Below are 13,272 nucleotides of genomic sequence, written 5' to 3'. Positions count from 1 at the left end.
TGTTAGTGGGCATGGGTTCTTTAGAGCCTTGAAAGTGGGCATGGGTTCTTTGGGCAGCGATGAAAATGTCCTGAAAATAGATAACAGTAATAGTTGAAAAACTCGGTGTATTCTAGAAATCATAAGCTCACATATATTGAAAAGAAGAATTCTATGATATATGAGTTATATTTCAGTTACAAAAAAAGGTCTTTTATGGGAGCTGTATAAGCAATTTAGGGAAGAATCTGATGTACCTCACACTTTCTTGCAGAGACAGAAGTGGTAGGTAGAGAATGTTTGCCAGGCCAGGAAACCTGAAGATGAGTGTGCAAGCTGTTCATAGTAGTCACACCTGAAAATATCAGGGGCATGGCCTCAGGTTGTAATGGTCAGGTGAGGAGGAAAGACTTTGAGTGTGGTATTGAAGGAGGCCAAGAAAGCCTGTGAAGCAGAATAAAAAGGAACTTGCAAAGTAATGCAAAGAGAACCAGAAAACAGCAGTGGATCCAAAATGAACAAGAAATTAGCATGTAGCAGAAAGGAGACACTCAACAGCTGTAATTAGATGGTACAGAAGTCAAAGGAAAGCCGATGACTGGGAACACTGTGCACAGCAGCACAAAGATTGCTTCTGTCTTTCCCGGCCCTCCCAGAGTGGTTCAGGAATTATGCCTTCACTTTTACTTGATGAGTGTGTATCTATTCTTCCCATAGAATCCATCTTCCATGAAGCTCATGACTATTTTTTATTCTCATTAATACGCATTAGAAAACTTACCCATTTCTCCATTTTTAAGTTTATAGTTCAGTGTTATTAATTCCTGTCACCACTGTACAGCTCCAGAACATTCTTCATCCTCCCAAACTGAAACTCTGTATTCATTAAGCAATCACCCTGTGCAAGCAAACAGTATTCTGTTTTCTGTCTCTATGAATTTGACTCCTTTGTGAATCTCACGTAAATGAAATCATATACTACGTGTCTCACTTGTTTGGCTTTCTTGTAACATAATGCTAGGCTTCATTCATGTTGTCCATATAGCATCATTTTATTTTTAAGGCTGTATTATATGCCACAATTTGTTTAGCATCCACCTTTTAGTAGACATATGACTACCGTAATAATACCACAGTGCAAATGGCTGTCCACACGTCTCCAGACCCTGCTTTCAGTCCTTTGAGGTATATGCATAGAAATATGGGCTGGCTTGTAAAATAATCCTATTTTTAATACTGAGGAGATGCTTGCTGTTCTCATAATAGCTGCCCTCCTTTCCACTCCTGTCAGCACCCACAAGCAGCCTCATTTCTCCAGCTCTCTCCCAATATTTGTTTTATAATTTGGGAATTTTTAATGTAGTAACCACTCTAGCGAATGTGAAGCAGATGAATGAGGATAATTTCTTTTTGCATTTTATTTTGTTGTTGTCGTTGTTTGTTTGTGTTTTGAGACAGGGTTTCTCTGTAGCTTTGGGGCCTGTTCTGAAACTAGCTCTTGTAGACCAGGCTGGCCTCATTCTCTCAGAGATCTACCTGCCTCTGCCTCCCGAATGCTGAGATTAAAAGCATGCAGCACCACTGCCTGGATACATTTTAATTTTTTTTATGTGGAATATTACACATGTGGAGGTCAGAGAATAACTTGTGAGAGTCAGTTATCCCTTTCTACCATGTGGGGCCCACATCCCCTCATGTCTTGAGGCTTGGTGGCGTGCACCTTTACTCACTGGACCATTTCAGTAGCCCACTGATTATATTTCTACTGCCATTTCCCTCAGTGGATGGCAGATAAATAATTAGAATATGCATTCATATCAATATATAATTGAATACATCAATGAGTGAGAAATAATGGTGACTACTCTTAAATGGTTTTAAATTTATTTGTGAAGAGACAGAAAAAGGTAGCTGAAGAAAGACACATAATTAAAAGAGGAAGAGCCAAAGACATATAAGTATTTTAAATGAAACCATGCTTGTAATCCTAACACTTGGAAGGTAGAGGTAGTAGAAGCGGGAATTCAAAGCTAGCCTCAGCTACATAGTGATTTAGAGGTCGGCCTGGGCTACATACATAAAGACCCTGTTTTTAAAATAGAAATCTTATAGGAAAAGACTCAGTAGAGAGAGCCAAGGTCCACGTCAGCCTCCTCAAAATGAGTACGACTTTTGAAAATATTTTGTTAGATTCCCAAAGGAACCTTGGGTTGCCCAAAGAAAAAATATTCATAAAGTAATCATGCAGCTCCTTAATATTACAAATGATCCAGCCTCTTACTGTTTCTCTCTTTCACTGACCTCATTCTGCTCCCACTCCCTTCACCTTTGCTACACTGAGTCTGCGAACAGGCTCCCACTAGCTATGCCCTTTACCCTCACTGCCTTCCAGAGCAGCACTTATTGAGGTCAGGGGACAACTTCACATGTTAGTCATTGCCTTCTTGTTTGAGGCAGGGTCTCTGTTCACCACCGAGCATACCAGGAAAACTAGCTTAACAAACTTTTGGGGGCTCTCCAGGCTTTCCTTTCCTTCTCCCCATAGCTGTGTTTTATGTGGGTTTTGGGAACCCAAATTCTGGTCCTCTCAGTCATTTATCTACTGGGCTATCTTCCCATGTCCCAACGCTTCATCTTAACATGTGCATAAGATCATGTGGATGATCTTTTTTATGTAATTTATGCTAGATTGAAAGTTTCTTGAAATGGTGCTGGTTTGCTAGTTCAGCAAATAAAAGCACTTCCTGCTCTTGCAGAGGACCCAGGGTCACTTTTTAGTGTTTATATAGTGGCTTACAACTACCTGTAATCCAGTTCCAGGGGATCCAATGCCCTATTCTGGCCTCTGCAGCCTTTTGTATGCACATGGTGCCCATCAACTCAGACAGGCTCACACACATACCTATAACAAATAAATCTTCAAAGAAAGTTTCTTTAATCACTTGACTTGCCTCTGTAGTTTAACTGCTTGAAGACATCAGTAATTTAAAAGAATGAATAAAACAATGAATAGTTAAAATTTTTTTGAGACTGGAGAGACAGTCGTGCAGTGAAGGGTGCTTTCTGACCCCATGTTATCAGGTGACTCACAGCCGTCTATAACTCCAGCTTTAGGGGATCTGACACCATCTGGCCTCCACAAAAATTATGCCTGTCTGTATATGCAAGAGCATGTGTTTACACATAATTTTATAAAATGAAAAGAATGTTATGGATTTAGTACTCAGTGGCTGCCTCCTCTGAGGCTCTGAGAATGTCACTGCTCAGTTGGAATAATCTCAGTCTTTTCTCAGTGCTGTCCTACTCCAAGTCTCTATCATTTAATTGCTTTGCTTTTGTCCTGCTGCTCCAATGATCTCGGGGGAAACATTAATTATTAGCACATCTCTGTGTGATTCCTAAAGTTACTCAGGAAATCATGTTAGAGGGAAAGATAATATAGTGTTTCAGGAAGTTTTGTTGTTTTAGCCTAACTTTGAATTTTTATGTTTTTGAAACAGGTTTTACAAATTTGATTTTTCAAGTATTTACTGTTCAGGGAATTAGAAGGTAACCATTTGATCTTGGGAGAAGGTAAAGTGTACACAAATAATTGAGAACAATTTGCTATAGACCAAATATTATCTATAACAGCAGATTCCACCGTTGACCTATTTTTTTGAAGACCAAGTTGGGAAAGCTAAAGTATTAGTTCCAAGTATACGTAGATTTAGGTCTGAGTTCTCTGCACAGTGTGGTGCTTATTTTAAGCATGTGTTGTTAGAAATGGCCTTCTGCTGCCTCTTGGGAGCTTCATTTGGTTGTTTTGGGGACAGTTTCTCTGCTCAAGAATACTGTGTTAGTGTGAAACTATCTTCACCATTTGATATTTTCCCAGGGTGTTACCCTAACAGACCTTCAAGAAGCAGAGAAGACTTTCAGCAGGTCAAAGGCAGAGAGGCAAGCTCAGGAACAGCCTGGTGAAAAGCTTGAAGACCCTGGTGGTTTTGATGGGAACACCAAGAAGCAGGAGCCATCAGCTGCCCCAACAAAGGAAGCTGAGGAAAGCCAGCATTCTGGAGGCAGGAGTCTGGAGGAAGAGGTGAGCTCCTCTTGCTGGCATGCTGTGCACCATAAGCAGGATAATTTAGTGTACTTCCTCAATGGTAGTTTAAGTGCTGGTCTGCCTTGCTTTAGTAAACCATTCCTAAAAGGCACTGTGTTTATAGCTGTCTTCAGTGTAGACCTATGTGGCTGAAAAGATCTGAAGGATTTTGGTTCTTTAAGTGATTTTTTTTTCTCCTCTGAGAGTTAACTAATGCTTTTGAGTGAATGTCTTTCTATTCTATAGGAGTACATATAGTATAATAAGATGCAAATAAGATCTGTTTTTATGGCAGACACTGTTATAAGAATTTCAAATATGTTAATTGATTTAATTCTCAGGATACCCTTCTGAGATCAGTATTGTTATTCCTGTTTTATAGATGAGGAAGTTGAGTCTCACAGGCTGAGTAACTTACCTTATACTCTACACATGGAGAGGTAGGCCAGTGAGAATTTGAAGACAGGAAGTCTGACCTTCCAGCTTGTTTAACACAGATGTGTTGTTCCCAAAGTCCTGCAAAACACTCCTACGTGTCATGGTCTGTGCGGGCATGTGTCTCTAGTGGAAGTGGTATTCACAGAGAGGATCAAGGGTAGTACACTTAGGGCAAGCATACTCCTGATTTCAGTTGTAACTGTTGTCTCTATAATTATCATAATCACTCCTTCTCTCTCAAAAGTGTCCCAATGTGAACTGATAAATATGGATACTGTAGCTATGAGAGCAAGGAATCTCTCACTTGTTGGCACTCTTGAGTGCTGAGTTCTGTAAACTGATACTATTGTGCATCTTTTTTGTTTTGTTATTTACTAGCTGGACAGTAGTGACGCACGCTTTTAGTCTCAGCACTCGGGAGGCAGAGTCAGGTGGATCTCTGTGAATTCGAGGTCAGCCTGGTCTATAGAGTGCGTTCCAGGACAGCTAAGACTATGCAGAGAAACCCTGTCTTGAAAAACAAAAACAAAAAAGGTTATTGCTGAGTACGGGTTCCTAGATAGTGTTCAAGTCCCTAACACATTATCTAAACCCTCGGCATCCTGTCTAAGGATAGTTTATCCCTGTTTTACTTACGAGTGTGCTGAGGCTCAGAGAAGTTAACTTATTTAAGATCACATAGCTACTACCTGCAGAAGTAGACTTTAGGCCAAGTTCTGTCTGGGCCCAAAACTTGCTTACTTCATTGTTTCTGTTGTTATGGCTCATAAATTAAAAGTATGCAACTTCTACATTGTGAACTTAATTTATAGATACAACTTAGTTTAAGACACAAATTCTTATTTGTCTCTCGAAGAATCTTCAGTTAATTAAGCTAAGGCTAATTGTTCTGTTTTAACTCTCAGAAAGAAAAAATTCGAAGGGGAAATAAAAATTTAAAAAAGCTTTAGGAAAGTGGTGAAGTCATTTGTGGTACAGCCTTGCCTAGTGTGTGCCGGACCTGGCTTTGATGCCCAGAACATGAAGTGAATTCTTCAGTGAGTCATGTACCATGTTGGTGGAGTGCCCAGACAGTGCAGGAATGACCACATTTGCTCTCTGTCCGCAGGTCATTGCCACTCTTGTTTCTTCACACTCCTAGCTTTTTATTTCCCATGTACTCTGTCGTTGAGCACCCCATCTTAAAAATAGCAGTGCTTTCCCCATTTTCAAGGTCAAAAGAATTTTTATTAACAATGAGCTATTTAGTGCCCTTTGTTCACTTTAGGAACAGTTTGTCTCAACTGCTGTGGTCATAATGGTATCCTCAGAGTAGACTCCAGCTGATAGACGCTGATTGAACATCAGTTGTTACTAAGTCCTCTTCATATTGAAAGGCCCATTTTGAAGAAGCCTACTGTCTTGATCCTTTGATGAACTTGACCACCAAAATCTCATCCTGTGGATTATTTCTAGCCTATCTATCATCGCCTAAGGTGTTCAACTCAACCAGACAAACCCACAACACCTGTGTCTCCTTCTGCATCAAGAACCTTACTCTACACTGGTTCTCATCTACTACGGACAGGTAGAGCTTCAGACCCTGATTCTGAGAATTCAGAAACCACCACAAACGCCACAGCTGCAAAGGAAATGGACAAGAATGGTATGTGTAGCTTCAGAAGCCACTGTCCAGAGTGCATAGCCCAGGTTTTTAAGGTCCACCTTCTGTGTTATCTTTGGGCAGAGAAAGAAGGAGCTGATTTAGATGATGAGTCCTCTAACAGGCTGTCTATCCGAGAGAGGAGGCGACCTAAGGACCGGCGAAGAGGCACAGGCATTAACTTCTGGACAAAGGACGTAAGTACATTCGTCTGAGTAGGGCATACCATATCACCTGTGGCTGCCAGCCTCCTTGTTGAGGTCAAAAGAAAGAGCCCCATGAAGTGCCATGATTGTCATAGATATAACAAAGAATTTTACTAAGAAAAAGGGAAGACTCCACAGGTATGGGACTCATTTGGTGTGTTTCTGCTAAGTGCCTAGAGCAGTACTGAATACAAAGATACTCTGTAACTGATAAAGAATTTTGAAAGCTGGAGATTTTCAGCTACCGTGTAAGCAAGTGGATAATTTTGGCAAATTTTAGCAGTTGTTTCTAGGAGTCCTTGAAAGTCATATAGTTGACAGTATCTTAATACTACCTATAAACCAAGGTTTAACTATTATAGGGTGATAAGAATTTTGAAGGAAGAGACTGAAGAGATTGATCATGGTTAAGACCATTCATTTTTTTCAGAAGAACAAAGCCCAGTTCTCAGTACCCACATGGTGGCTCACAGCCATCCATAACCCCAGTTCCAGGGACCCAACAGGCACACACAGTGCACATACTTGCATTTAGGCAAAACACTCATACGTGTAAAGGTAATAAATATTTTCTTTTTCTTTCTTAAAAATATGTTTTAAAAAGAATTTCAAAGAGCTTAAAATCTGTAAATTGACACATGTTGTCGGGATTTCTGTCCTGCCCGGTTCCCACAATCATTAAGTCCCAAAGAAATTACACAGAGGTCTACATTAGTTATAAACTGATTGGCCCTTTAGCTCAGGCTTCTTATTAACTCTTACAACTTATATTAGCCCATTATTCTTGTTGCTAGCCATGTGGCTCGATACCTTATTCGGCGAGGCAGTCACATCTTGCTTCTTCTGAGGCTGGGCCAGGACTGCCGACCAAGCTTTCCTCTTCCCAGAATTCTCCTGTCCTCATTTCCCACCTCTACTTCCTGTCTGGTTACTGACCAATCAGCGTTTTATTAAAATACAATTGACAGGCTACAAACCATTGTCCCACAGCACTTCACACGGTGCACATATTTGCATTTAGGCAAAACACTCGTACTTGTAAAGTGAATAAATATTTTCTTTTTCTTTTGTATTTATTTTTTTTAAATATTTATTTATTTATTATGTATACGATATTCTGTCTGTGTGTATGTCTGCAGGCCAGAAGAGGGCACCAGACCTCATTACAGATGGTTGTGAGCCACCATGTGGTTGCCGGGAATTGAACTCAGGACCTTTGGAAGAGCAGGCAATGCTCTTAACCACTGAGCCATCTCTCCAGCCCCCTCTTTTTCTTTTTTAAAAAATAGTTTTAAAAAAGAATTTCAAAGGGCTTAAAATCTGTAAATTGACACAGGTTTAAAATGAGTCAGTTTTACCTTTCTGTAGGGTAAAGGATCAAATAGAGAACAGGTCCACAGTGCTTACTAAGCACAAACACACAGTACTTCAATGCATTCCCTTTATAACTGCTTCTAACCTTCCCATTCAAGCCTGTTACTGGCATTTTTTAAATGCCAATACTGTAAACCAGAGGCCCCTGGTTCCTAATGACCCACGTGAAAAATAGATAAAATTATGCAGCAAGACAAGAAATTTAGCAATAGTCATCCCACGTTTCAAACAGACTTGTAGCAAAGATGCATTGCCCTGTCTTAGGACTAAATGGATAGTGTTTTGTTTTTACCGGTGCTGGGGATTGAACTCGAGGCCTTGCAGATACTAGTCAAACAAGCTCTTCACCAATAAGCTGCATTCCTAGACCACAGGGTGACAGTGTTTGACAGAGTGAAATGAAGTCTTGCTTTTTGAAAAAATACCTTTTAACCAACTGTGGTTGGTTTGACATTTTTTGCCTTGGTGATATGCCGAAGTCCCCTGCCTGTGGCAGCTGTTGAAAGTGGCAATAGTGGCATCGCTTTCAGTTTTCATTGCCCATGTTTGAAACGCCAGGAGGTGTGATTGACAGGAACTGACCTTATTTTCAGAGAGGTCTGTGGCTATGATCCTTTTGTTTTTCCTCCCCTTTCCATTTCAGGAGGATGAAACAGATGTGTCTGAAGAGGTCAAAGAAGCATGGGTAAGTGACACACAGATGACACAGTCCCTTTGGGTTCAGCCTTGCTCCTTGGCACAGGAGATGAGCAGATCTATGTGAATGTGGGCAGAGGGTGAAGATGAGCCTTGCTCTGAGCAGTGTAACAGGGGCTTGTTGGGGCCTCTTTTTCCTGTGTGGTAGCACTGCCATGCTCCTGAACAACTTTCCAGTGCCTACTGTGCTGGCTGCCAGTCATCGACACCGACGCAGGTGCCACATTTGTCCCTTGAATATTACTGGATTGGATAAGTACTTGGAAATCTTTGGAAGAGAAGTAAAAAGTGATGCCAGTTCCTAATGATTCTCTTCTAACAGAGAACATAAACCTTGAGGCCATTTAAAAGTTATTTATATTTGTCTTTGAAGTGGGGTAAGCACCTCACCTCTTTTGTAACTTGACCTTTTGAAGCCTGGCATCCAACTCCTCTTTGCACTGGAAGGCCTACACCCACCATCCCTCCTCTGAGCTACTTTTAAACCTCTAAACACTGGGGCATTATTTGCAGGAAAGAGGGAATTTGGTTTTTACCAAATTAATACAAATCTTTGTGCTTTACTTTTCAAAGCATATAAAATGATAGCCTTTTAGTACCATACAGTTTATTATTGTACATTTATTCTCAGAATATGTTTAATGATCTTTAGAGAAAATCAACAACTAGTTCATTTTTATCAGTAGAAACATAAGTAACAAATTTTCATTGTTCTGTCTAAATAGATAAGATCCCAAGCCGTAACTGTATTGTCGTATATGTTTGCAACCCCTTATGAGTCCATGGCAGGAGCATGGTTTTGAGGTTGTGTGTGTGTGTGTGTGTGTGTGTGTTTCCTGTTCATGTGTTGATAGATAGGTATGGATGCACTTGCGTATGTATGCACATGTTGTATGGAGACCAGAGGTCAATATCAGGTGATTTCTTCAATCACCTGATTTGAGAAAGGATCTCTCACTGAACCTGGAGCTCATTAATTGGGCTAGACAGATTGGTTAGCAAATTCTTTTTTTTTTTTTTTTTTTTTTGGTTTTTCGACACAGGGTTTCTCTGTGGCTTTGGAGCCTGTCCTGGAACTAGCTCTGTAGACCAGGCTGGTCTCGAACTCACAGAGATCCGCCTGCCTCTGCCTCCCGAGTGCTGGGATTAAAGGCATGTGCCACCACTGCCCGGCCTTGGTTAGCAAATTCTGTGGATCCTCCTGTCTTCCACCTCCCAAGTGTGGAGATTACAGGTATGCAGTACTGTCTGGCCTTTTTATATAGGTGCTAAGAATCTGACCTCTGGTCCACTTTACTATCTAAGCTATCTCCAGCTACTGTATGATAAATTTAAGGCTAGACTGAGCTATATTGTGAGACCTTGTCTTAAATGTGGGTGGTAATTAATGATAACATGGGTAAGAATTGTCTACCTTGATTGATGTTGAGACTTTATGTAATAAAGATGAATTGGGTTGTTAAGAAATAACACATAAAATCCCTTGAAATCCGAGCAATGGTGGTGCATGCCTTTAATCCCGGTATTTAGGAGGCAAAGGCAGGTGGATCTCTGAGTTTGAGGCCAGTTTGACACTGGAAAATCCAAGCCCAGGGTACGAAGCAAGAAGAATTAAAATGGTCTTTGATACAGTGCTTCTTAGGGAATTTCATTTTAAGTTTGTTGGATTAAAACCATGGAAAGGACTTTCTGGTTTTGTGTAAGAAAGCATGAACTGTTACGGTTTGACATAGAGGTCATTTGTCAGACTAAAGAATATTCCATTTATCCAATTATTTGTGGCATCTACTAGTGTTTCCCATATATCAGGTAGACTCCATCTTAATCTCAGCAAACAATAAGCAGCCCAATACCTCTACATGGATACCTTTGCATGTGTGTAGGTAAGCTAGGGTTGGTCCAGGCACTTGCCAGGAGGTGCTGTTTTCCAGTACTACTCAGTTCTGCAAAGGAAAGGCTGTAGATGAGTCGGCCTAGCTGAGGCTGCCTTTTAAAAAAGTCTTATGTTTGCTTGTTCCTTTACTTGTTGTTTGTTTTCCTTCCTGGTGTACTCCTTACTAATGCTGTAGGCGTTATCCATTTGGGCCCACAGAAAAAATATTTGATGATGACCCAGAATAAATTGCTACAATCCTACCTAAAGATAGTCAGTAGTATCTAGTGACTCCTAGGACTCTTAGGACTCTTTCCTATGCCATACTGTCCGTCCATTAACAGTAAAGTTGATTTCTCTCTGTAGCAACTGATGTGCCCATCAAAAGAGGGACATTCTGTTGAAGTAGCACTGTAGCTAATTAGTGTGGATACTGTGAGAAGCCAGGGCAGTTCCTTCCTCTCTTGTTATTGGTTCATTGAAATTCTCTCTGCTATTGAGGTTGTACTAGCTCCTCTTTCTTTCTAGAGTGGTAATACCTATTGCTTTTAAACTTGACTCCCCCCAAGACTCTGACATCTATTTTTCAACTGAAATACTATTTACAAGAAATAAAATATATAAATTTAAAAATGCACCATTTGGGGAATCTTGACTTGTAACTACCACCCAGCAGAATATAGAACTTTTTCATCACCTCATAAAGTTCTTTTTTGTCCCTTTCCAGTCAATCCATTGACCCATGAAGCAATCATTTTTCTGATTGTCACCGTAATTTTGTATGAACTCATCCAGCGATGTTTAATTTTAAGAAGCAAATTTCAGTAGTTATTATCGCTGCTATATTCTTCCACTTGGGATTAGAGCAAAATGATTTCCAAATATGACTCTTTCTTCTTTTTCTGAGTATTTTGAAAAATTCCTCAGTGTCTCACCATGTGCCAACAGCAACTGCATGGCCGAGAAGGCCTCCTGTGTAACCGAAGCCCTGCTGACATCACTAGAATCCATTTCCTCTTTAGGACTTATGAGAATGAAACTAAGATTTAGTTACAAACAAGATTCCTGGCCCAGGGTAGCACTGATGTTTTCTCATGTGCAGAGTAGATGGTAAAATGGTGAGTCACATGTTGTTCTCGTGACCATAGGGGCACAGTGAGGAGTCTGGGGACCTTGCTTAAGCTCAGCAGAGTAAATGGTTAGGGTCCAAACCTACCCCATTTGTAAATCCACCAGCTAGTGAAACTGACAAAGAATATACAATTTGAAATTTTCTTACCTCTCTGACAGATATGTTTAAAACAATTCTGTTTCATTATCCATAGTAGGTACTTAACAGGTAATCTCTGGAAATCTTTAGATATCTTTTGTATTACTAAGTGAAAAATGTATTTAAATGTTTATATAAGTGTCTTTATATTCAGGAATATCCTCCTTTATCCATGGGGAGTGTTTTCCAAGATGGGGGGTGGGTGGGAGGCTGCCTAAAATTGTAGGTAGAACTGTACAGTATATGCACTGTATTTTCTCTTATGTACCTATGTTGAGTTTTAATCTGAAAATCAATTACAGTAAGCAATAATAAAAAGGACTTCTATAACTGTATACTGAGTAAAATGCCAATATCACTACTCTTATATTTTCAGGACATTACTTAGTAAAATAAGGATGACTTGAACACAAGCACTACAACCTTGATGTCTTAAAGGGTGATCTGATCGCTAAGAAGGCTCCTAAAAGACCAGGTTCTGGCCAAAGAGGTGATTCATGTTTCAGGCAGGACAGAGCAGGGTGGAGTGAGATTTTATCACACTACTCAAAACAAGACACATTTTTTAAATATATGAATTGGCTATTCTGGAATTTCCATTTAACCTCTTCAAGCAGTCTGACTGAGTAGTTAAACCCATGGAAAGCAGAACTGCAGAGATTGGGTAGCTGTTGTAGCAGTGACAGTCTAGAGTGCTCTAGCCTGAGCAACTGTAGGCACACTTGAACCCTCTCCGTCTGTTCCTACCTTCCACGGGCACACTTGAACCCTCTCTGTCTGTTCCTATCTTCCATGGGCACACTTGAACCCTCTCCATCTGTTCTACCTTCCATGGGCACACTTGAACCCTCTCCATCTGTTCCTATCTTCCATGGGCACACTTGAACCCTCTCTGTCTGTTCTACCTTCCATGGGCACACTTGAACCCTTTCTGCCTGTTCCTACCTTCCATGGGCACACTTGAACCCTCTCCGTCTGTTCTACCTTCCATGGGCACACTTGAACCCTCTCCGTCTGTTCTACCTTCCATGGGCACACTTGAACCCTCTCCATCTAGAAGTTCTACCTTCCATGGGCACACTTGAACCCTCTCCGTCTGTTCCTACCTTCCATGGGCACACTTGAACCCTCTCCATCTAGAAGTTCTACCTTCCATGGGCACACTTGAACCCTCTCCGTCTGTTCCTACCTTCCATGGGCACACTTGAACCCTCTCCATCTGTTCCTACCTTCCATGGGCACACTTGAACCCTCTCCATCTAGAAGTTCTACCTTCCATGGGCACACTTGAACCCTCTCCGTCTGTTCTACCTTCCATGGGCACACTTGAACCCTCTCCATCTGTTCCTACCTTCCATGGGCACACTTGAACCCTCTCCATCTAGAAGTTCTACCTTCCATGGGCACACTTGAACCCTCTCCGTCTGTTCTACCTTCCATGGGCACACTTGAGAACCCTCTCCGTCTGTTCTACCTTCCATGGGCACACTTGAACCCTCTCCATCTGTTCCTACCTTCCATGGGCACACTTGAACCCTCTCCATCTGTTCCTACCTTCCATGGGCACACTTGAACCCTTTCTGCCTGTTCCTACCTTCCATGGGCACACTTGAACCCTCTCCGTCTGTTCCTACCTTCCATGGGCACACTTGAACCCTCTCCGTCTGTTCTACCTTCCATGGGCACACTTGAACCCTTTCTGCCTGTTCC

The 13,272-nt window shown here is 41.1% G+C and overlaps 1 protein-coding gene across 4 annotated transcripts in view; it reads left to right on the top strand.

The window, feature by feature from the left end:
- Positions 1-13,272, top strand: part of Ppp1r12b (protein phosphatase 1 regulatory subunit 12B) — a 212,126-nt gene that overhangs the window by 117,144 nt on the left and 81,710 nt on the right. For all 4 annotated transcript variants that reach the window (XM_041648025.1, XM_041648023.1, XM_041648024.1 and 1 more), the window contains exons 15-18: positions 3,857-4,060; positions 5,957-6,146; positions 6,228-6,340; positions 8,367-8,408. In XM_041648025.1, the coding sequence (XP_041503959.1) occupies positions 3,857-4,060; positions 5,957-6,146; positions 6,228-6,340; positions 8,367-8,408 (549 nt within the window). The remainder of the gene's footprint in view (positions 1-3,856; positions 4,061-5,956; positions 6,147-6,227; positions 6,341-8,366; positions 8,409-13,272) is intronic.

The sequence above is a fragment of the Microtus oregoni genome, unplaced genomic scaffold, assembly GCF_018167655.1.
Source record: "Microtus oregoni isolate MIOR12 unplaced genomic scaffold, Mior012 000003F_ref0000135, whole genome shotgun sequence".
Taxonomy (NCBI): Eukaryota; Metazoa; Chordata; class Mammalia; order Rodentia; family Cricetidae; genus Microtus; species Microtus oregoni.
This window is presented reverse-complemented; position numbering and strand designations above follow the sequence as displayed.